General features: G+C 43.5%; 1 protein-coding gene across 1 annotated transcript in view; it reads right to left on the bottom strand.

Moving 5' to 3' along the window:
• The window catches only part of LOC119315942 (GDSL esterase/lipase At5g45910-like), a 57,894-nt gene that overhangs the window by 25,033 nt on the left and 7,536 nt on the right, over positions 1-25,325 (bottom strand). The window contains exons 2-3 of the mRNA XM_037590371.1: positions 16,630-16,807; positions 16,312-16,527 (exon numbers count right to left, since the gene is read on the bottom strand). Coding sequence (XP_037446268.1) covers positions 16,312-16,527; positions 16,630-16,807 — 394 coding nt within the window. The remainder of the gene's footprint in view (positions 1-16,311; positions 16,528-16,629; positions 16,808-25,325) is intronic.

Genomic DNA, 25,325 nt, shown 5'->3' on the forward strand with positions numbered 1-25,325 from the left:
TTGATCTTCGTGATCGTTCCTTAGCCGTGTGCGGTGCCCCCCTCCACGATATTACACCTCAACCATATTGTAGCGGTGCTTAGGCGAAGCCCTACGACGGTTAAACATCAAGATCGTCACCACGCCGTCGTGCTGACGAAACTCCTCCCCGAAGCTTTGCTGGATCGGAGCCCGGGGTGCGTCATCGAGTTGTACGTGTGTCAAGAACTCGGAGGTGCCGGAGTAACGGTGCTTGGATCGGTTGAACCGGGAAGACGTACGACTACTTCCTCTATGTTGCGTCAACGCTTCCGCTTCGGTCTACGAGGGTACGTAGACAACAGTCTCCCTTCTCGTTGCTGTGCATCACCATGATCTTGCGTGTGCGTAGGAATTTTTTTGAAATTACTACGTTCCCCAACACAGTGTGCCATGCTTTACGGCTTAGAACCGGGACTTCAACGACGTTTTGAACGTCATGGAGCATATGAGGTGTTCCAAGAGTTGAAGTTAATATTTCAAGCAAATGCCCAGATTGAGAGATATGAAGTCTCCAATAAGTTCTATAGCTGCAAGATGGAGGAGAATAGTTCTATCAGTGAGCATATACTCAAAATGTCTGGGTATCATAATCACTTGACTGAACTGGGAGTTAGTCTTCCTGTTGATAGTGTCATTGATAGAGTTCTTCAATCACTGCCACCAAGCTACAAAAGTTTCGTGATGAACTATAATATGCAAGGGATGAATAAGACAATTCCCGAGCTCTTCGCGATGCTAAAAGCTGCGGAGGTAGAAATCAAAAAGGAGCATCAAGTGTTGATGGTTAACAAAACCATCAATTTCAAGAAAAAGGGTAAAGGGAAGAAGAAGGGGAACTTCAACAAGAACAACAAGCAAGTTGCTGCTCAAGAGAAGAAACCCAAGTCTGGACCTAAGCCTGAGACCGAGTGCTTCTACTGCAAACAGACTGGTCACTGGAAGCGGAACTGCCCCAAGTATTTGGCGGATAAGAAGGATGGCAAGGTGAACAAAGGTATATGTGATATACATGTTATTGATGTGTACCTTACCAGAGCTCGCAGTAGCACCTGGGTATTTGATACTGGTTCTGTTGCTAATATTTGCAACTCTAAACAGGCACTATAGATTAAGCGAAGACTGGCTAAGGACGAGGTGACGATGCGCGTGGGAAATGGTTCCAAAGTCGATGTGATCACCGTCGGCACGCTACCTCTACATCTACCTTCGGGATTAGTTTTAGACCTAAATAATTGTTATTTGGTGCCAGCGTTGAGCATGAACATTATATCTGGATCTTGTTTAATGCGAGACGGTTATTCATTTAAATCCGAGAATAATGGTTGTTCTATTTATATTAGTAATATCTTTTATGGTCATGCACCCTTGAAGAGTGGTCTATTTCTGATGAATCTCGATAGTAGTGATACACATATTCATAATATTGAAGCCAAAAGATGCAGAGTTGATAATGATAGTGCAATTTATTTGTGGCACTGCCGTTTAGGTCATATTGGTGTAAAGCGCATGAAGAAACTCCATACTGATGGACTTCTGGAATCACTTGATTATGAATCACTTGGTACTTGCGAACCATGCCTTATGGTCAAGATGACTAAAACGCCGTTCTCCGGAACAATGGAGCGAGCAAAAACTTGTTGGAGATCATACATACTGATGTATGTGGCCCGATGAATATTGAGGCTCGCGGCGGGTATCGTTATTTTCTCACATTCACAGGTGATTTGAGCAGATATGGGTATATTGTTGGGGAACGTAGTAATTTCAAAAAAATTCCTACGCACACGCAAGATCATGGTGATGCATAGCAACGAGAGGGGAGAGTATGATCTATGTACCCTTGTAGATGGCACGCGGAAGCGTTATATCAACGCGGTTGATGTAGTCGTACGTCTTCACGTCCAACCGATCCAAGTACCGAAAGCACGACACCTCCGAGTTCTGCACACGTTCGGCTCGGTGACGTCCTCGCCTTTTCGATCCAGCAAGAGGGGCGAAGTAGTAGATGAGTTCCGGCAGCACGACGGCGTGGTGACGGTGTTGGTGAAGAACAATCTCCGCAGGGCTTCGCCTAAGCACTACGAAAACTATGATAGAGGATAAACTAGAGGAGACAGGGTTGCCGGCACACGGCTTGGTGTTTCTTGATGTGTCTTTGGTGCTAGCCCTGCCCCTCTATTTATATGTTGAGCCCTGGGGTCGAAACTTGGAGTAAAAGCCTCCATAAAGTCGGTTTCACCCGAAAGGCAAGAGTCCTTCTCAGACTCCAGGGCCAGACGCCAGGGTTCCCGGCGTCTGGACCCAGACGCCAGGGACCCTGGCGTCTGGCCCCTGGACTCCGCAAAACTTCCTTTTGCGCTTTCCAAAAACCTTGTGGGCTTTCCCCTTTGCCCCAAATAAAGTGTTCTCGTGCCCAAACATTTCGGGAAACATCCGGAACCCCTTCCGGTGATTTCCGGAACCCTTCCGGTGACCAAACACTATTATCACATATATCAAACTTTATCTCCGGACCATTCCGGAGTTCTTCGTCATGTCCGTGATCTCATCCCGGACTCCGAACAACATTCGGTCACCAACATACATAACTCACATAGTACTATATCGTCAATGAACGTTAAGCATGCGGACCCTACGGGTTCGAGAACTATGTAGACATGACCGAGACACGTCTCCGGTCAATAACCAATAGCGGGACCTGGATGCCCATATTGGCTCCTACATATTCTACGAAGATCTTTATCGGTCAGACCGCATAACAACATACGTTGTTCCCTTTGTCATCGGTATGTTACTTTCCCAAGATTCGATCGTCGGTATCCAATACCTAGTTCAATCTCGTTACCGGCAAGTCTCTTTACTCATTCCATAATACATCATCTCGCAACTAACTCATTAGTTGTAATGCTTGCAAGGCTTATGTGATGTGCATTACCGAGAGGGCCCAGAGATACCTCTCCAACAATCGGAGTGACAAATCCTAATCTCAAAATACGCCAACCCAACATGTACCTTTGGAGACACCTGTAGAGCTCCTTTATAATCACCCAGTTACGTTGTGACGTTTGGTAGCACACAAACTGTTCCTCCGGTAAACGGGAGTTGCATAATCTCATAGTCATAGGAACATGTATAAGTCATGAAGAAAGCAATAGCAACATACTAAATGATCGGGTGCTAAGCTAATGGAATGGGTCATGTCAATCAGATCATTCAACTAATGATGTGATCCCGTTAATCAAATAACAACTCTTTGTCCATGGTTAGGAAACATAACCATCTTTGATTAACGAGCTAGTCAAGTAGAGGCATACTAGTGACACTCTGTTTGTCTATGTATTCACACATGTATTATGTTTCCGGTTAATACAATTCTAGCATGAATAATAAACATTTATCATGAAATAAGGAAATAGATAATAACTTTATTATTGCCTCTAGGGCATATTTCCTTCAGTCTCCCACTTGCACTAGAGTCAATAATCTAGTTCACATCGCTATGTGATTAACACCAATAGTTCACATCTTTATGTGATTGGTTCACATCTCCATGTGACTAACACCCAAAGGGTTTACTAGGTTCAATAATCTAGTTCACATCGCTATGTGATTAACACCCAAAGAGTGATCATGTTTTGCCTGTGAGAGAAATTTAGTCAACGGGCCTGCCAAATTCAGATCCGTATGTATTTTGCAAAATTCTATGTCTACAATGCTCTGCACGGAGCTACTCTAGCTAATTGCTCCCACTTTCAATATGTATCCAGATTGAGACTTAGAATCATGTGGATCAGGGTCAAAAACTTGCATCGACGTAACCCTTTACGACAAACCTTTTTGTCACGTCCATAATCGAGAAACATATCCTTATTTCACTAAGGATAATTCTGACCGCTGTCCAGTGATCTACTCCTAGATCACTATTGTACTCCCTTGCCAAACCAGTGCAGGGTATACAATAGATCTGGTATACAGCATGACATACTTTATAGAACCTATGGCTAAGGCATAGGGAATGACTTTCATTCTCTTTCTATCTTCTGTCGTGGTCGGGCTTTGAGTCTTACTCAACTTCACACCTTGTAATACAGGCAAGAACTCTTTCTTTGACTGCTCCATTTTGAACTACTTCAAAATCTTGTCAAGGTATGTACTCATTGAAAAAACTTATCAAGCGTCTTGATCTATCTCTATAGATCTTGAAGCTCAATATGTAAGAAGCTTCACCGAAGTCTTTCTTTGAAAAACTCCTTTCAAACACTCCTTTATGCTTTACAGAATAATTCTACATTATTTCCGATCAACAATATGTCAGTCACATATACTTATCAGAAATGTTGTAGTGCTCCCACTCACTTTCTTGTAAATACAGGCTTCTCCGAAAGTCTGTATAAAACCAAATGCTTTGATCACACTATCAAAACGTTTATTCCAACTCCGAGAGGCTTGCACCAGTCCATAAATGGATCGCTGGAGCTTGCACACTTTGTTAGCTCCCTTTGGATCGAGAAAACCTTCTGGTTGCATCATATACAACTCTTCTTCCAGAAATCCATTCAGGAATGCAGTTTTGACATCCATCTGCCAAATTTCATAATCATAAAATGCGGCAATTGCTAACATGATTCGGACAGACTTAAGCATCGCTACGGGTGAGAAGGTCTCATCGTAGTCAACCCCTTGAACTTGCCGAAAACCTTTTGCGACAAGTCGAGCTTTGTAGACAGTAATATTACCATCAGCGTCAGTCTTCTTCTTGAAGATCCATTTATTCTCAATTGCTTGCCGATCAGCGGGCAAGTCAACCAAAGTCCATACTTTGTTCTCATACATGGATCATATCTCAGATTTCATGGCCTTAAACCATTTCGCGGAATCTGGGCTCATCATCGCTTCCTCATAGTTCGCAAGTTCGTCGTGGTCTAGTAACATGACTTCCAGAACAGGATTACCGTACCACTCTGGTGCGGATCTTACTCTGGTTTACCTACGAGATTCGGTAGTAACTTGATCTGAAGTTACATGATCATCATCATTAGCTTCCTCACTAATTGGTGTAGTAGTCACAAGAACAGAATTCTGTGATGAACTACTTTCCAATAAGGGAGAAGGTACAATTACCTTATCAAGTTTTCTACTTTCCTCCCACTTACTTCTTTCGAGAGAAACTCCTTCTCCAGAAAGTTTCCGAATTTAGCAACAAAAGTCTTGCCTTCGGATCTGTGATAGAAGGTGTACCCAACATTTTCTTTAGGGTATCCTATGAAGACACACTTTTCCGATTTGGGTTTGAGCTTATCAGGATGAAACTTTTTCACATAAGCATCACAACCCCAAACTTTAAGAAACGACAACTTTGGTTTCTTACCAAACCACAGTTCATAAGGCGTCATCTCAACGGATTTTGATGGTGCCCTATTTAACGTGAATGCAGCTGTCTCTAATGCATAACCCCAAAACGATAGTGGTAGATCGGTAAGATACATCATAGATTGCACTATATCCAATAAAGTACGGTTATGACATTCGGACATACCATTATGCTGTGGTGTTTCAGGTGGCGTGAGTAGTGAAACTATTTCACATTGTTTTAACTGAAGACCAAACTCGTAACTCAAATATTTTACCTCTGCGATCATATCGTAGAAACTTTTATTTTCTTGTCACGATGATTTTCCACTTCACTCTGAAATTCTTTGAACTGTTCAAATGTTTTAGACTTATGTTTCATCAAGTAGATATCCTCATATCTGCTCAAATCATCTTGTGAAGGTCAGAAAATAATGATACCTGCTGTAAGCCTTAATATTCATCGGACCACATACATCAGTATGTATGATTTCCAACAAATCTGCTGCTTGCTTCATTGTTCCGGAGAACGGTGTTTTAGTCATCTTGCCCATAAGGCATGGTTCGCAAGCATCAAGTGATTCATAATCAAGTGATTCCAAAATCCCATCAGCATGGAGTTTCTTCATGCGCTTTACACCAATATGACCTAAACGGCAGTGCCACAAATAAGTTGCACTATCATTATTAACTTTACATCTTTTGGTTTCAATATTATGAATATGTGTATCACTAAGATCGAGATCCAATGAACTATTTTCATTGGGTGTGTAACCATATAAGGTTTTATTCATGTAAACAGAACAACAATTTATTCTTTTACTTAAATGAATAACCGTATTACAATAAACATGATCAAATCATATTCATGCTCAACGCAAACACCAAATAACACTCATTTAGTTTCAACACTAATCCCGAAAGTATAGGGAGTGTGCGATGATGATCATATCAATCTTGGAACCACTTCCAACACACATCGTCACTTCACCCTTAACTAGTCTCTGTTCATTCTGCAACTCCCGTTTCGAGTTACTACTCTTTGCAACTGAACTAGCATCAAATACTGAGGGGTTGCTATAAATACTAGTAAAGTACACATCAATAACATGTATATCAAATATACTTATGTTCACTTTGCCATCCTTCTTATCCGCCAATCACTTGGGGTAGTTCCGCTTCCAGTGACCAATCCCTTTGCAGTAGAAGCACTTAGTCTCAGGCTTAGGACCAGACTTGGGCTTCTTCACTTGAGCAGCAACTTGCTTGCTGTTCTTCTTGAAGTTCCCCTTCTTTCCTTTGCCCTTTTCTTGAAACTAGTGGTCTTGTTAACCATCAACACTTGATGTTTTTCTTGATTTCTACCTTCGTCGATTTCAGCATCACGAAGAGCTTGGGAGTTGTTTCCGTTATCCCTTGCATATTATAGTTCATCACGAAGTTCTACTAACTTGGTGATGGTTACTAGAGAATTCTGTCAATCACTATCTTATCTGGAAGATTAAATTCCACTTGATTCAAGCGATTGTAGTACCCAGACAATCTGAGCACATGCTCACTAGTTGAGCGATTCTCCTCCATCTTTTAGCTATAGAACTTGTTGGAGACTTCATATCTCTCAACTCGGGTATTTGCTTGAAATATTAACTTCAACTCCTGGAACATCTCATATGGTCCATGACATTCAAAACGTCTTTGAAGTCCCGATTCTAAGCCGTTAAGCATGGTGCACTAAACTATCAAGTAGTCATCATATTGAGCTAGCCAAACGTTCATAACATCTGCATCTGCTCCTGCAATAGGTCTGTCACCTAGCGGTGCATCAAGGACATAATTCTTCTGTGCAGCAATGAGGATAAACCTCAGATCACGGATCCAATCCGCATCATTGCTACTAACATCTTTCAACACAATTTTCTCTAGGAACATATCAAAATAAACACAGGGAAGCAACAACGCGAGCTATTGATCTACAACATAATTTGCAAAATACTACCAGGACTATGTTCCTGATAAATTTAAGTTCAATTAATCATATTACTTAAGAACTCCGACTTAGATAGACATCCCTCTAATCTTCTAAGTGATCACGTGATCCAAATCAACTAAACCATAACCGATCATCACGTGAGATGGAGTAGTTTTCAATGGTGAACATCGTTATGTTGATCATATCTACTATATGATTCACGCTCGATCTTTCGGTCTCCGTGTTCCGAGGCCATATCTGCATATGCTAGGCTCGTCAAGTTTAACCTGAGTATTCTGCGTGTGCAAAAACTGGCTTGCACCCGTTGTAGATGGACGTAGAGCTTATCACACCCGATCATCATGTGGTGTCTGGGCACGACGAACTTTGGCAACGGTGCATACTCAGGGAGAACACTTCTTGATAATTTAGTGAGAGGTCATCTTATAATGCTAGCGTCAATCAAAGCAAGATAAGATGCATAAAAGATAAACATCACATGCAATCAATATAAGTGATATGATATGGCCATCATCATCTTGTGCTTGTGATCTCCATCTCCGAAGCACCGTCGTGATCACCATCGTCACCGGCGCAACACCTTGATCTCCATCGTAGCATCGTTGTCGTCTCGCCAATCTTATGCTTCCACGACTATCGCTACCGCTTAGTGATAAAGTAAAGCATTACATCGCGATTGCATTGCATACAATAAAGCGACAACCATATGGCTCCTGCCAGTTGCCGATAACTCGGTTACAAAACATGATCATCTCATACAATAAAATTTAGCATCATGTCTTGACCATATCACATCACAACATGCCCTGCAAAAACAAGTTAGACGTCCTCTACTTTGTTGTTGCAAGTTTTACGTGGCTGCTACGGGCTTAAGCAAGAACCAATCTCACCTACGCATCAAAACCACAACGATAGTTTGTCAATTTGACTCCGTTTTAACCTTCGCAAGGACCGGGCGTAGCCACACTCGGTTCAATTAAAGTTGGAGAGACAGTCGCCCGCAAGCCACCTATGTGCAAAGCACGTCGGGGAAACCGGTCTCGCGTAAGCGTACGCGTAATGTTGGTCCGGGTCGTCTCGTCCAACAATACCGTCGAACCAAAGTATGACATGCTGGTAGGCAGTATGACTTATATCGCCCACAACTCACTTGTGTTCTACTTGTGCAAATAACATCAAACCATAAAACCTAGGCTTGGATGCCACTGTTGGGGAACGTAGTAATTTCAAAAAAATTCCTACGCACACGCAAGATCATGGTGATGCATAGCAACGAGAGGGGAGAGTATGATCTACGTACCCTTGTAGATCGCACGCGGAAGCGTTATATCAACGCGGTTGATGTAGTCGTACGTCTTCACGTCCAACCGATCCAAGTACCGAAAGCACGGCACCTCCGAGTTCTGCACACGTTCGGCTCGGTGACGTCCTTGCCTTCTCGATCCAGCAAGAGGGGCGAAGTAGTAGATGAGTTCCGGCAGCACGACAGCGTGGTGACGGTGTTGGTGAAGAACAATCTCCGCAGGGCTTCGCCTAAGCACTACGAAAACTATGACAGAGGATAAACTAGAGGAGACAGGGTTGCCGGCACACGGCTTGGTGTTTCTTGATGTGTCTTTGGTGCTAGCCCTGCCCCTCTATTTATATGTTGAGCCCTGGGGTCGAAACTTGGAGTAAAAGCCTCCACAAAGTCGGTTTCACCCGAAAGGCAAGAGTCCTTCTCAGACTCCAGGGCCAGACGCCAGGGTTCCCGGCGTCTGGACCCAGACGCCAGGGACCCTGGCGTCTGGCCCCTGGACTCCGCAAAACTTCCTTTTGCGCTTTCCAAAAACCTTGTGGGCTTTCCCCTTTGCCCCAAATAAAGTGTTCTCGTACCCAAACATTTCGGGAAACATCCGGAACCCCTTCCGGTGATTTCCGGAACCCTTCCGGTGACCAAACACTATTATCACATATATCAAACTTATCTCCGGACCATTCCGGAGTTCCTCGTCATGTCCGTGATCTCATCCCGGACTCCGAACAACATTCGGTCACCAACATACATAACTCACATAGTACTATATCGTCAACGAACGTTAAGCGTGCGGACCCTACGGGTTTGAGAACTATGTAGACATGACCGAGACACGTCTCCGGTCAATAACCAATAGCGGGACCTGGATGCCCATATTGGCTCCTACATATTCTACGAAGATCTTTATCGGTCAGACCGCATAACAACATACGTTGTTCCCTTTGTCATCGGTATGTTACTTGCCCGAGATTCGATCGTCGGTATCCAATACCTAGTTCAATCTCGTTACCGGCAAGTCTCTTTACTCGTTCCGTAATACATCATCTCGCAACTAACTCATTAGTTGTAATGCTTGCAAGGCTTATGTGATGTGCATTGCCGAGAGGGCCCAGAGATACCTCTCTGACAATCGGAGTGACAAATCCTAATCTCGAAATACGCCAACCCAACATGTACCTTTGGAGACACCTGTAGAGCTCCTTTATAATCACCCAGTTACGTTGTGATGTTTGGTAGCACACAAAGTGTTCCTCCGGTAAACGGGAGTTGCATAATCTCATAGTCATAGGAACATTTATAAGTCATGAAGAAAGCAATAGCAACATACTAAACGATCGGGTGCTAAGCTAATGGAATGGGTCATGTCAATCAGATCATTCAACTAATGATGTGATGCCGTTAATCAAATAACAACTCTTTGTCCATGGTTAGGAAACATAACCATCTTTGATTAACGAGCTAGTCAAGTAGAGGCATACTAGTGACACTCTGTTTGTCTATGTATTCACACATGTATTATGTTTCCGGTTAATACAATTCTAGCATGAATAATAAACATTTATCATGAAATAAGGAAATAGATAATAACTTTATTATTGCCTCTAGGGCATATTTCCTTCATATATCTACTTAATAAAACATAAGTCTGAAACATTTGAAAAGTTCAAAGAATTTCAGAGTGAAGTGGAAAATCATCGTAACAAGAAAATAAAGTTTCTATGATCTGATCATGGAGGAGAATATTTGAGTTACGAGTTTGGCCTACATTTGAAACAATGCGGAATAGTTTTGCAACTCACGCCACCCGGAACACCACAACGTAATGGTGTGTTCGAACGTCGTAATCGTACTTTACTAGATATGGTGCGATCTATGATGTCTCTTACTGATTTATCGCTATCGTTTTGGGGTTATGCTTTAGATAGGGCTACATTCACGTTAAATAGGGCACCATCAAAATCCGTTGAGACGACACCTTATGAACTATGGTTTGGCAAGAAACCAAAGTTGTCATTTCTTAAAGTTTGGGGCTGCGATGCTTATGTGAAAAAGCTTCAACTTGATAAGCTCGAACCCAAATCGGAGAAATGTGTCTTCATAGGATACCCAAAGGAAACTGTTGGGTACACCTTCTATCATAGATCCGAAGGCAAGACATTCGTTGCTAAGAATGGATCCTTTCTAGAGAAGGAGTTTCTCTCGAAAGAAGTGAGTGGGAGGAAAGTAGAACTTGATGAGGTAACTGTACCTGCTCCCTTATTGGAAAGTAGTTCATCACAGAAACCGGTTCCTATGACATCTACACCAATTAGTGAGGAAGCTAATGATGATGATCATGAAACTTCAGATCAAGTTACTATCGAACCTCGTAGGTCAACCAAAGAAAGATCCGCACCAGAGTGGTACAGTAATCCTGTTCTGGAGGTCATGTTACTTGACCATGACGAACCTACGAACTATGAGGAAGCGATGATGAGCCCAGATTCCGCAAAATGGCTTGAGGCCATGAAATATGAGATGGGATCCATGTATGAGAACAAAGTGTGGACTTTGGTTGACTTGCCCGATGATCGGCAAGCCACCGAGAATAAATGGATCTTCAAGAAGAAGACAGACGCTGACGGTAATGTTACTGTCTACAAAGCTCGACTTGTTGCGAAAGGTTTTCAACAAGTTCAAGGAGTTGACTATGATGAGACCTCACCCGTAGTGATGCTTAAGTCCGCCCGAATCATGTTAGCAATTGCCGCGTTTTATGATTATGAAATTTGACAAATGGATGTAAAGACTGCATTCCTGAATGGATTTCTGAAAAAAGAGTTTTATATGATGCAACCTGAAGGTTTTATCGATCAAAGGGAGCTAACAAAGTGTGCAAGCTCCAGCAATCCATTTATGGACTGGTGCAAGCCTCTCGGAGTTGGAATAAACGTTTTGATAGTGTGATCAAAGCATATGGTTTCATACAGACTTTTGGAGAAGCCTGTATTTACAAGAAAGTGAGTGGGAGCTCTGTTGCATTTCTAATATTATATGTGGATGACATATTGTTGATTGGAAATGATATAGAATTTCTGGATATCATAAAAGGATACTTGAATAAGAGTTTTTCAATGAAAGACCTCGGTGAAGCTGCTTATATATTGGGCATCAAGATCTATAGAGATAAATCAAGACGCTTAATTGGACTTCCACAAAGCACATACCTTGATAAAGTTTTGAACAAGTTCAAAATGGATCAAGCTAAGAAAGGGTTCTTGCATGTATTACAAGGTGTGAAGTTGAGTAAGACTCAATGCCCGACCACTGTAGAAGATAGAGAGAAAATGAAAAGTGTTCCCTATGCTTCAGCCATAGGCTCTATCATGTATGCAATGCCGTGTACCAGACCTAATGTGTGCCTTGCCATTAGTCTAGCAGGGAGGTACCAAAGTAATCCAGGAGTGGATCACTAGACAACGGTCAAGAACATCCTGAAGTACCTGAAAAGGACCAAGGATATGTTTCTCATTTATGGAGGTGACGAGGAGCTCATCGTAAAATGATTACGTTGATGCTAGCTTTGACACTGATCTGGACGATTCTAAATCGCAAACCGGATATGTGTTTATATTAAACGGTGGAGCTGTCAGTTGGAGCAGTTCTAAACAGAGCATCGTGGCGGGATCTACATGTGAAGCGGAGTACATTGCTGCTTCGGAAGCAGCGAATGAAGGAGTCTGTATGAAGGAGTTCATATCCGATCTAGGTGTCATACCTAGTGCATCGGGTCCAATGAAAATCTTGTGCGACAATGCTGGTGCAATTGCCTTGGCAAAGGAATCCAGATTTCACAACAGAACCAAGCACATCAAGAGACGCTTCAACTCCATCCGGGATCAAGTCCAGGTGGGAGACATAGAGATTTGCAAGATACATACAGATCTAAATATTGCCGGCCCGTTGACTAAGCCTCTTCCACGAGCAAAACATGATCAACACCAAGACTCCATGGGTGTTAGAATCATTACTGTGTAATCTAGATTCTTGACTCTAGTGCAAGTGGGAGACTGAAGGAAATATGCCCTAGAGGCAATAATAAAGTTATTATTTATTTCCTTATTTCATGATAAATGTTTATTATTCATGCTAGAATTGTATTAACTGGAAACATAATACATGTGTGAATACATAGACAAACATAGTGTCACTAGTGTGCCTCTACTTGACTAGCTCAATGATCAAAGATGGTTAAGTTTCCTAAACCATAGACATGAGTTGTCATTTGATCAATGGGATCACATCATTAGGAGAATGATGTGATTGACTTGACCCATTCCGTTAGCTTAGCACTTGATCGTTTTTGTTTACTGCTATTGATTTCTTCATGACTTATACATGTTCTTATGACTATGAGATTATGCAACTCCCGAATACCAGAGGAACACTTTGTGTGCTACCAAACGTCACAACGTAACTGGGTGATTATAAAGGTGCTCTACAAGTGTCTCCGATGGTACTTGTTGAGTTGGCATAGATCAAGATTAGGATTTGTCACTCCGATTGTCGGAGAGTTATCTCTGGGCCCTCTCGGTAACACATCACTATAAGCCTTGCAAGCAATACAACTAATGAGTTAGTTGCGGGATAGTGCATTATGGAACGAGTAAAGAGACTTGCCGGTAACGAGATTGAACTAGGTATTGGGATACCGACGATCGAATCTCGGGCAAGTAACATACCGATGACAAAGAGAACAACGTATAGTGTTATGCGGTTTGACCAATAAAGATCTTCGTAGAATATGTAGGAACCAATATGAGCATCCAGGTTCCGCTATTGGTTATTGACCGGAGACATGTCTCGGTCATGTCTATATAGTTCTCGAACCCGTAGGGTCCGCACGCTTAAAGTTCTGTGACGATTGGTTTTATGAGTTTATATGTTTCGATGTACCGAAGGTAGTTCGGAGTCCCAGATATGATCACGGACATGACGGGGAGTCTCGAAATGGTCGAGACATAAAGATTGATATATTGGAATCCTACATTTGGACATCGGAAGAGTTCCGGATAAAATCGAGATTTTACCGGAGTACCGGAGGTTACCAGAACCCCCCGGGGGCTAATGGGCCTTGTTGGGCCATAAGGGAAAGAGAGAGGGGCCGGCCTAGGGCAGGCAGCGCGCCCCCTCCCTCTGGTCAGAATTGGACTAGGAGAGGGGGGCACCCCCCTTTCCTTCTCTTTCTTCCCCTTCCTTTCCCTCTCCTAGTAGGAGTAGGAAAGGGAGGAATCCTACTCCTACTAGGAGGAGGATTCCTCCTCCTGGCGCACCAACAAGGGCTGGACGGCCTCCCCCTTGCTCCTTTATATACAGGGGCAAGGGGCACCTCTAAACACACAAGTTGATCACAAAGATCTCTCCCAGCCATGTGCGGCGCCCCCTCCACCATAATCCACCTCGGTCATACTGTATCGGTGTTTAGGCGAAGCTCTGCTGCGGTAGCTTCATCAACATCATCACCACGCCGTCGTGCTGACGAAACTCTTCCCCGAGCTCTACTGGATCATGGGTTCGCGGGACGTCACCGAGCTGAACGTGTGCTGAATGCGGAGGTGCCGTACGTTCGGTACTGAGGATCGGTCGATCGTGAAGACGTACGACTACATCAGCCGCGTTGTCATAACGCTTCCGCTTAACGGTCTATGAGGGTACGTGGACGACACTCTCCACTCCCGTTGCTATGCATCACCATGATCCTGCGTGTGCGTAGGAAAATTTTGAAATTACTACGTTCCCCAACACCAACGCCACCCACTTCTTCCTCCGTGACACCTTCCTCTTCCTCCATGGCACCCTCGCCGGTGCATTACACCCTGACCATCGGCGAGGCCCGTGCCCATTATATGGACATGATGTGGGAGAAGCAGTTCCGGGAGGCGCATGCCAACGCCAACTACAACCACAACCTCCTCCAGGAGTATCTGCAGGTGGAGCAGTAGGTCGCCATCGGCAGGGGGGTCGCGCTCGACGCGGACCTGGTGGAGGAGGAGACGCTGCTGGAGTCCTACCGCTCCGCCTGCGAGATCCGCCTCGCCCGCTGGTGGTACCAGTAGCGGGTGGTGGAGGTGGCGGCCATCGGCAAGGAGCAGGAGGACGGCGCGGGCGAGGCATTGTTCGGCGACCCCGACGACGAGGAGGCCGTGCCCTGGCGCCATGACCATGAAAAAGCCGGCACATCCGCCAGCGCCGCCAACAGCGAGGAATAGTAGTGCAAGGTAGGTCGCCACCGGTCGGGTCCTAAGAAGGCCACCGCTCCTCCCCTCCTGTCGACGCCAAGCTTGGCGGGCTCAGCATCGACAGCCAGTTAGTCACTTGGCGGCGACGTCGAGGCGAACAACTTCACTTCCTGGGGTTTCGGAGACGGAGCTGGAAAAGGCGAAGCTTCCATTCTCTTGGTTCATGGCCGGAGACGGGGACCGGACGCCGGCGATCATTTAGATTACTCTGCCTAGGACCTTTTTCATGTATTTGTAATGAAATTCGTCATGTTTATATGAAGTCCGGCATGTTCATATGAAATCCGGCATGTTTATATAAAATCACCATGTTTATATGAATTCCACACTTGTTTGAGTTGTTGTGAAAATTTATGCGACTACGGTTGGATGGTTGCAGCCCGTATCTATGTCCGCGGACTGATACCCTATCCGCGGACGATTGCGAAAGGTTTTTTGCGGGATGCCGTTGCAGATGCCCTAAAGCCATTCAGCTAGAAATCACTGGAGTTCTAGAAAAAAAAACTAGAAACCAGCGGGGTAAACTACTTGCAGGTGCAACTACTTTTTATTAATAATTTAGAGGGTCATGTGTCACGTTGATGTTTCTTCAGACTCTGCAATCGCCATCATATAAAGTTTAGTAATAGCACCTGTTTGGCATGCATGGATCATGATGTATGTCTTTGTTTCCGGTAAAGTCTCCCTATCAATAAGAATTATGGATTTGCTAATTTTTATCCAAATAAGAATTAACAAAGTCTCACCTATCAAAATAAAAATACGCATGAATCTTCAACTAAAATCAAATGATATAAGAATTAGATGTGACATAGTTACTTCTTATTGAGACCTAGCCACACCCTAATAATTAACATATACTTGTAACCAAAAACAATTCACATTAACATTTTTACTAACAGTTTTGCTAAAGCACATCTAGATATGCCATAAGTATTGCACATCTATGTCATGTCATTGATCTTACATTGAGATTCGTGTGAATATTTTCTTTTTTTTCTTTCTTTTATGCTTGATTCACTCATTTAGATGTGCAATAATTAAAGCACATCTAGATGTGTCCTAAACATACCTTTTTACTAATCCAAACTTGTCTAAGATTTATTAATGCCTAATAAGCCGATTCCTGAAAAATACTACTCCTTTCATTAAAAAAATATAAAAGCGTTTAGATTAATAAAGTTATGATCTAAACGCTCTTAAATTTCTTACTTTAGTGCGTAGTTCTTCAGTTGTCTAAAGAAAGAAACAAGTACTCCATCCGCAACCTAGATGACTAGAGATTCCCTCCGCAAGTAGCCAACAACGACCACGAATAGTTAAGTTACTATATACATTGCACAATTACCAACAGCAGCAAGTTGCCTTATATTTACCGTACGCCGTGGAGTCAAGAAGCTCCAAGACATTGTTGAACCAGCTCGTCTCGTTGCTAAGAGACACCGGCACAAACGTCGCTATCCCTCTGCTCTTCAAGAACGCCGGGTCAAGCGCCGTCGCGCCGCCCACCGCGAAGTTCGCACCATGCCGGAAGTCATCCGCCGTCTCGCCGGCGAGGTACGGCTTTGGTTGTGGCAACCCCAGCGACTCCACTAGGCCACCAGAAATTGGGAAGATAGTTGGTCAGGAATGCACATAGGTCAACGCGTGTCTCCACCGGAAGAACAATGAATGATTCGTAGCGAAATGGTTACCGATGAAGTCGATGATGAGCCGGCCGTCGGACGCCCGGCCGCTGGGGTGGTGGAAGTAGGTCTCCCCGTACGGCGCGTGGGAGGAGGGCCCCCCGGCGGTGGCCGGGAGGATGGCCGCGTTCCCGGTGTCCGTGAGCGAGTCGCCGAAGCTGAAGACGCGGCTGTAGCTGCTGGCCAGCTAGGCGTCCCTGCCGCCGGCGTACGGCGTGGCGGCTGCCTCTCCGGCGATTAGGACGAGGAGAAGAGCCACCAGGATGCGAGATAATTGTGCCATGTCGACGGTTTCAGCAGCTCTATGTCGTGTACTCCCTCCGTTCCTAAATACTTATCTTTCTACATTTCAAATGACTACTACATACGAATGTATGTAGACATATTTTAGAGTGTAGATTCACTCATTTTGCTTCGTATGTAGTCACTTGTTGAAATGCCTAGAAAGACAAGTATTTAGAAACGGAGGGAGTAATAGGCTATAGTATTTGCGATAGGGTCGTGTCATGACCCATGAGGACATAGAAGCTGGTGGCCCTTATTTTGTTGGCCGAGATTAACAACTTTTTTTAACAATATAATACAATCACATATGCTTACATACACGCATACTATACTCGGCCTTATAAACGCCCCGCATAGTATATCCTATCCCTATTAGCTTTTTGGAAATACTATCAGCAACATCTTGAGATTGTTCCATAGACTTTGTTTTTTAATTGCTCAACAATGAGCTTGTGGGAAATAAGGATGAACAAATGAATGCCTTATCAGCAAATATGGAAAGAAATGCGGGTATCTTTTTTACAAAATTGCCATAGTTTGTTTTCTATCCGTCAGATATAGATCGGACAGTCTATATATTACAAGATGACAGGCACACCATTATCACCAACTCGGTTTTTTATAATTAAAGAAAGAATGTATAGAAATGAGCATCACGCATTACAAAGCCAGAGAGACCAACCCCCATCGGTTCCATCCAAAGACCGTGGGATCCCGAGGCCCCTCTTTGCATAGTAATGAGCATGTATGAATGCAACTGATGGTCTTAATAACCTGCAAATTCTTTGAATCTTTCATTCTGTTAAAAATACAGTCATTACAAGTTCTCCAAATGGCCCAAAGTAAAGCACAAACTACCACACGGATATGAGACTTCAACTTGGGATGTACCCCCACTAACCAATTTTCAAATATATCGGTACTACTCATGGGTGAAGATAGATTAAAAGCTATCTGGACAGATTGCCATAGTAGCTTGGCAAGTTGCTATTAAAAGCATAGATGCTGAAAGCTGAATAAACTCCTAATCACCAAAAAAGCAAGACTCAGTGTATCCTTGTAAATATCTTTTTTCAGATTATTTTTGTTAGGACGACCTTTCAATCTAAATACCACATGATTTTCGTTTTCAATGGGAATTTCATTTTCCAAATATATTTCTGGTGAAAAGGTTGCCCATCATTGATGAGGTTCGTATACATGGATTTGACTATGAAGACACCAGAAGTAGTCAACTTAAAATGGAGTGTGTCTAATTCATGTGAAATGTTGACCATCATCATCTTTTCAACAAGGTTTGACCAGTCTATCTAATTGTCTCCAATCGATGGTCTTCTAAAAGCAACATTCAATGATTTTTGACCCCATGAGGCCTTCCGAGAAAGACGAGTCGGTTGGTTTTTCCTGGACCGCATAGAGGGCTTTAAATGAAGGTACCTATTCCTAAGTAATTCTTGCCAAACCCTATCTCCAGTAAGTAGAATTTTATCTTTTATTTTAGGCTGATAGTTATTTTATTTCAGAATAAATCATGACTTGTGCTGCAATTTTTTTGAAGAAGCAAGTCATTTATTGATTTGTGCTAAAGAAAGCGCAACAATTACATGCAACAAGGAACTGGAAGGAAAGCAAAACTAGGGCCAGCCTGTGGCCAATATCAGCTACTGGACATAATACGAAGCAACTTGCATGGCAATAACAAAACTAACTGAAAGCATCAACAGAACTAACTAAAAGCATCTAAAACAACACCCAATCGAGAAGCTCAGAAATGCTAGCAAAAGAAACATCGATAATGTCAACGCCTCATGATGCAAACGTTCATCTAACCCATATTCTATTGGAGCCCAACCATGTAAAGTGAGAAAAATAAAGAAGTAGGGTCATCTGATTTTTTTGGCAAAAACAAACATTATTGTGAGCCTTTCATATGGTCCGGGAAATGGCAACAATCCCACTAAAGATAAGTTAGAGGGAAGGGACCCTCCCCCACCACCCCAAGTCTAGCCAAACATATCATCCACACCACTAGAGGCCGTATGAAATTTGAAAGCATGGGGAGCACACATTCATTCTGGACCGCGAGGATACGCATGCCCAAGCTAGCATCCTACTTGGGGCGGCATACCCTCTCCCATGGCACAATGTGTTTTTCCCCAACATCATATCCAGGCACTTTATCTCGGTGGAGACTTGGTCATGGTGAACACGCAAAGGACGTCGTCCTACTCCCTTCCACAAGCACTTGTTGGCAAGGCCCGTGCTACGAGATAGGCCTTCTCCCTCGTGGACCTCTACCAGGGGGCCCAATTGGTGGATGGGCCAAGGCTGGTGGCCCCTTTCTCTAGGTCAGAGATCAAGGTATCCTTCGCTGGTTTTGACCGGGCTAGTTCCTCGGGCCCAGATGACATGGGCATGAGTTTCTACCATGCTGCATGGTCTAACGTCTCCGAGGACAGGGATCATCTCTTCCTCACCTTCGACAGTGTTGCTGATCCTGGGTGTTTGAAAACAGTGAGCACATACTCTTACTGTCCAAGGCTAGTGGCGTCCTCGGTTTTGGAGCCTACTAGTCGGTCTCCACGAAAGTGTGACGTCAAAGCTCTGTGCAAGTTCCTGACTAGCCGGCTCAAAGGCCAGATTTCGACAGTGTTCGACCAGGATTAGTTTGGTTTCATCGATGGGTGAAGCATATCTGAGAACTTCGTGTATGCCACTGAGGTTGTTTAGTGTTGATACCATCGTAGAGCCCCTACTATCATCCTCAAGCTCAACTTCGCCAAGGCCTTTGGCTCAATCGATTGAGGTATTGATGACCCACAAGTATATGGGATCAATCGTAGTCCTTTCGATAAGTAAGAGTATCGAACCCAGCGAGGAGCCGAAGGAAATGACAAGTGGTTTTTAGCAAGGTATTTTCTGCAAGCACTGAAATTGTCGGTAACAGGTAGTTTGATAGCGAGATAATTTGTAAGGAGAAAGTAACAGTAACGGTAAATAAATTGCAGCAAGTTAGCACGATCCTTTTGTGGCGAAGGACAGGCCAAAACGGTCTCTTATGATAAGCAAAGTGTTCTTGAGGGTACACGGGAATTTCAACTAGTCACTTTCATCATGTTGGTTCGATTCAAGTTCTCTACTTTGATAAATGTGGGTGGACCGGTGCTTAGGTGCTATTCTTACTTGAACAAACCTCCTACTTACGATTAACCCCCTCGCAAGCATCCGCAACTACGAGAAAAGTATTAAGATAAAATCTAACCATAGCATTAAACTTTTGGATCCAAATTGGTCCCTTACGAAGTAGCGCATAAACTAGGGTTTAATCTTCTGTTACTCTAGCAACCCATCATCTAATAACTACTCCACAATGCATTCCCTTGTGCCCAAATATGGTGAAGTGTCATGTAGTCGACGTTCACATGACACCACTAAGGGAATCACAACATACATATCATCAAAATATCGAACACATACCAAGTTCACATGATTACTTGCAACAAGATTTCTCCCGTGACCTCAAGAACAAAAGTAACTACTCACAAATGATAAGCATGCTCAAGATCAGAGAGGTATTAAATAGCATAATGGATCTGAACATATAATCTTTCACCAAATAAACCATATAGGCCCTGTTTGGTTCATAAGTCCTAGGACTTTTTTAGTCCCAACTAAAAAGTTGATAGTCCCTAAAAAGTCCCTACCTGTTTGGTTCCTGGGACTAAACATGGACTAAAAGACCATGTTACAACTAAAAGTCCCAAAAAGACTCTCCCTGAGGGTCTTGTTTCATAAGTCCCAAATGCCCACTTTAGGTCCCTATAAGTCCCTCCTGTTTGGTTTAGATGGGACTAAAAAGGACTTTTTTAAGTCCCTACATCAATAAGTCCCTGTAAACAAACACCCCATAGTAATCAACTACAAGATGTAATCAACACTACTAGTCACCCACAAGTACCAACCTGAGGTTCCGGTACAAAGATTGAACACAAGAGATGAACTAGGGTTTGAGAGGAGATGGTGTTGTTGAAGATGTTGATGGAGATTGCCCTCCCCAAGATGGGAGAGTTGTTGGTGATGATGATGACGATGATTTCCCCCTCCGGGAGGGAAGTTCCCCCAGCAGAATCGCTCCGCCGGAGGGCAAAAGTGCTCTTGCCCAAGTTCCGCCTCGAGACGGCGGCGCTCCATCCCGAAAGTCCTCTCCTTATTTTTTTCTAGGTAAAAATGACTTATATACCAAAAGAGGGGCACCAGAGGTGGGCCAAGGAGGGCACAACCCACCAGGGCGCGCTCGTGCTGCCTGGCGTGCCCAGGTGGGTGTTGGGGAACGTAGTAATTTCAAAAAAATTCCTATGTACACGCAAGATCATGGTGATGCATAGCAACGAGAGGGGAGAGTGTTGTCTACGTACCCTCGTAGACCGACAGCGGAAGCGTTATGACAACGTGGTTGATGTAGTCGTACGTCTTCACGACCCGACTGATCAAGCATCGAAACTACGACACCTCCGAGTTCTAGCACACGTTCAACTCGATGACGATCCCCGGACTCCGATCCAGCAAAGTGTCGGGGAAGAGTTCCGTCAGCACGATGGCGTGGTGAGGATCTTGATGTTCTACTGTCGCAGGGCTTCGCCTAAGCACCACTACAATATTATTGAGGACTATGGTGGAAGGGGGCACCACACACGGCTAAGAGAACGATCTTGAAGATCAACTTGTGTGTCTAGAGGTGCCCCCTGCCCCCGTATATAAAGGAGTGGAGGAGGGGAGGGCCGGCCCTCTCTATGGCGCGCCCTAGGGGAGTCCTACTCCCACCGGGAGTAGGATTCTCCCTTTACTAGTCCAACTAGGAGTCCTTCCAAGTAGTAGGCGTAGGAGACAAGGAAGGGGAAGAGGGAAGAGAAGGAAGGAGGGGGCGCCGCCCCTCCCCCTAGTCCAATTCGGACTAGTCAATGGGGGGGGGGGCGGCCTGCCTCTTCCTCTCCCCTAAAGCCCAATAAGGCCCATATACTTCTTCCCCCGTATTCCCGTAACTCCCCGGTACTCCAAAAAATACCCGAACCACTCGGAACCTTTCCGATGTCCGAATATAGTCGTCCAATATATCGATCTTTACGTCTCGACCATTTCGAGACTCCTCGTCATGTCCCCGATCTCATCCGGGACTCCGAACTCCTTCGGTACATCAAAACTCATAAACTCATAATATAACTGTCATCGAAACCTTAAGCGTGCGGACCCTACGGGTTCGAGAACAATGTAGACATGACCGAGACACGTCTCCGGTCAATAACCAATAGCGGAACCTGGATGCTCATATTGGCTCCTACATATTCTACGAAGATCTTTATCGGTCAGACCGCATAACAACATACGTTGTTCCCTTTGTCATCGGTATGTTACTTGCCCGAGATTCGATCGTCGGTATCTCAATACCTAGTTCAATCTCGTTACTGGCAAGTCTCTTTACTCATTCTGTAATACATCATATCACAACTAACTCATTAGTTGCAATGCTTGCAAGGCTTATGTGATGTGCATTACCGAGAGGGCCCAGAGATACCTCTCCGACAATCGGAGTGACAAATCCTAATCTCGAAATACGCCAACCCAACATGTACCTTTGGAGACACCTGTAGAGCTCCTTTATAATCACCCAGTTACGTTGTGACGTTTGGTAGCACACAAAGTGTTTCTCCGGTAAACGGGAGTTGCATAATCTCATAGTCACAGGAACATGTATAAGTCATGAAGAAAGCAATAGCAACATACTAAACGATCGAGTGCTAAGCTAACGGAATGGGTCAAGTCAATCACATCGTTCTCCTAATGATGTGATCTCGTTAATCAAATAACAACTCTTTGTCTATGGTTAGGAAACATAACCATCTTTGATCAACGAGCTAGTCAAGTAGAGGCATACTAGTGACACTCTGTTTGTCTATGTATTCACACATGTATTATGTTTCCGGTTAATACAATTCTAGCATGAATAATAAACATTTATCATGTGATAAGGAAATAAACAATAACTTTATTATTGCCTCTAGGGCATATTTCCTTCAGTCTCCCACTTGCACTAGAGTCAATAATCTAGATCACATCACCATGTGATTAACATCGATAGTTCACATCATCATGTGATTAACACCCATAGTTCACATCGACATGTGACCAACACCCAAAGGGTTTACTAGAGTCAGTAATCTAGTTCACATCGCTATGTGATTAACACCCAAAGAGTACTAAGGTGTGATCATGTTTTGCTTGTGAGATAATTTTAGTCAATGGGTCTGTCACATTCAGATCCGTAAGTATTTTGCAAATTTCTATGTCAACAATGTTCTGCACGGAGCTACTCTAGCTAATTTCTCCCACTTTCAATATGTATCCAGATTGAGACTTAGAGTCATCTAGATCAGTGTCAAAACTTGCATCAACGTAACCCTTTACGATGAACCTTTTGTCACCTCCATAATCGAGAAACATATCCTTATTCCACTAAGGATAATTTTGACCACTGTCCAGTGATCTACTCCTAGATCACTATTGTACTCCCTTGCCAAAATTAGTGTAGGGTATACAATAGATCTGGTACACAGCATGGCATACTTTATAGAACCTATGGCTGAGGCATAGGGAATGACTTTCATTCTCTTTCTATCTTCTGCCGTGGTCGGGCTTTGAGTTTTGCTCAACTTCACACCTTGTAACACAGGCAAGAATCCTTTCTTTGCTTGATCCATTTTGAACTTCTTCAAAACTTTGTCAAGGTATGTGCTTTGTGAAAGTCCAATATGTAAGCAGCTTCACCGAGGTCTTTCATTGAAAAACTCTTATTCAAGTATCCCTTTATGCTATCCAGAAATTCTATATCATTTCCAATTAGTAATATGTCATCCACATATAATATCAGAAATGCTACAGAGCTCCCACTCACTTACTTGTAAATACAGGCTTCTCCAAAAGTCTGTATAAAACCAAATGCTTTGATCACACTATCAAAGCGTTTATTCCAACTCCGAGAGGCTTGCACCAGTCCATAAATTGATCGCTGGAGCTTGCACACTTTGTTAGCTCCCTTTGGATCGACAAAACCTTCTGGTTGCATCATATACAACTCTTCTTCCAGAAATCCATTCAGGAATGCAGTCTTTACATCCATTTGCCAAATTTCATAATCATAAAATGCGGCAATAGCTAACATGATTCGGACGGAATTAAGCATCGCTATGGGTGAGAAGGTCTCATCGTAGTTAACTCCTTGAACTTGTCAAAAACCTTTCACAACAAGTCGAGCTTTGTAGACAATAACATTACCATCAGCGTATGTCTTCTTCTTGAAGATCCATTTATTCTCCATGGCTTGCCGATCATCGGGCAAGTCAACCAAAGTCCATACTTTGTTCTCATACATGGATCCCAACTCAGATTTCATGGCTTCAAGCCATTTTGCGGAATCTGGGCTCACCATCGCTTCTTCATAGTTCGTAGGTTCATCATGATCTAGTAGCATGACTTCCAGAACAGGATTACCGTACCACTCTGGCGCGGATCTCACTCTGGTTGATCTACGAGATTCGGTAGTAACTTGATCTGAAGTTTCATGATCATCATCATTAGCTTCCTCACTAACTGGTGTAGGTGTCACAGAAACAGTTTTCTGTGATGCACTACTTTCCAATAAGGGAGCAGGTACAGTTACCTCGTCAAGTTCTACTTTCCTCCCACTCACTTCTTTCGAGAGAAACTCCTTCTCTAGAAAGGATCCATTCTTAGCAACGAATGTCTTGCCTTCGGATCTGTGATAGAAGGTGTACCCAACTGTCTTCTTTGGGTATCCTATGAAGACACATTTCTCCGATTTGGGTTTGAGCTTATCAGGATGAAACTTTTTCTTATAAGCATTGCAACCCCAAACTTTAAGAAACAACAACTTTGGTTTCTTGCCAAACCACAGTTCATACAGTGTCGTCTCAACGGATTTAGATGGTGCCCCTTTTTTCGTGAATGCAGCTGTCTCTAATGCATAACCCCAAAACTATAGTGGTAAATCGGTAAGAAACGTCATAGATTGCACTATATCAAATAAAGTACGGTTATGACGTTCAAACACACCATTATGCTGTGCTGTTCCAGGTGGCATGAATTTGTGAAACTATTCCACATAGTTTTAATTGAAGACCAAACTCATAACTCAAATATTTGTCTCCGCGATCAGATCATAGAAACTTTATTTTCTTGTTACGATGATTTTCCACTTCACTCTGAAATTCTTTGAACTTTTCAAATGTTTCAGACTTATGTTTCATCAAGCAGATATACCCATATCTGCTCAAATCATATGTGAAGGTCAGAAAATAACGATACCTGCCGCGAGCTTCAACACTCATCGGATCGCATACATCAGTATG

The sequence above is a fragment of the Triticum dicoccoides genome, chromosome 6A (genome assembly GCF_002162155.2).
Source record: "Triticum dicoccoides isolate Atlit2015 ecotype Zavitan chromosome 6A, WEW_v2.0, whole genome shotgun sequence".
NCBI classification, from domain to species: Eukaryota; Viridiplantae; Streptophyta; class Magnoliopsida; order Poales; family Poaceae; genus Triticum; species Triticum dicoccoides.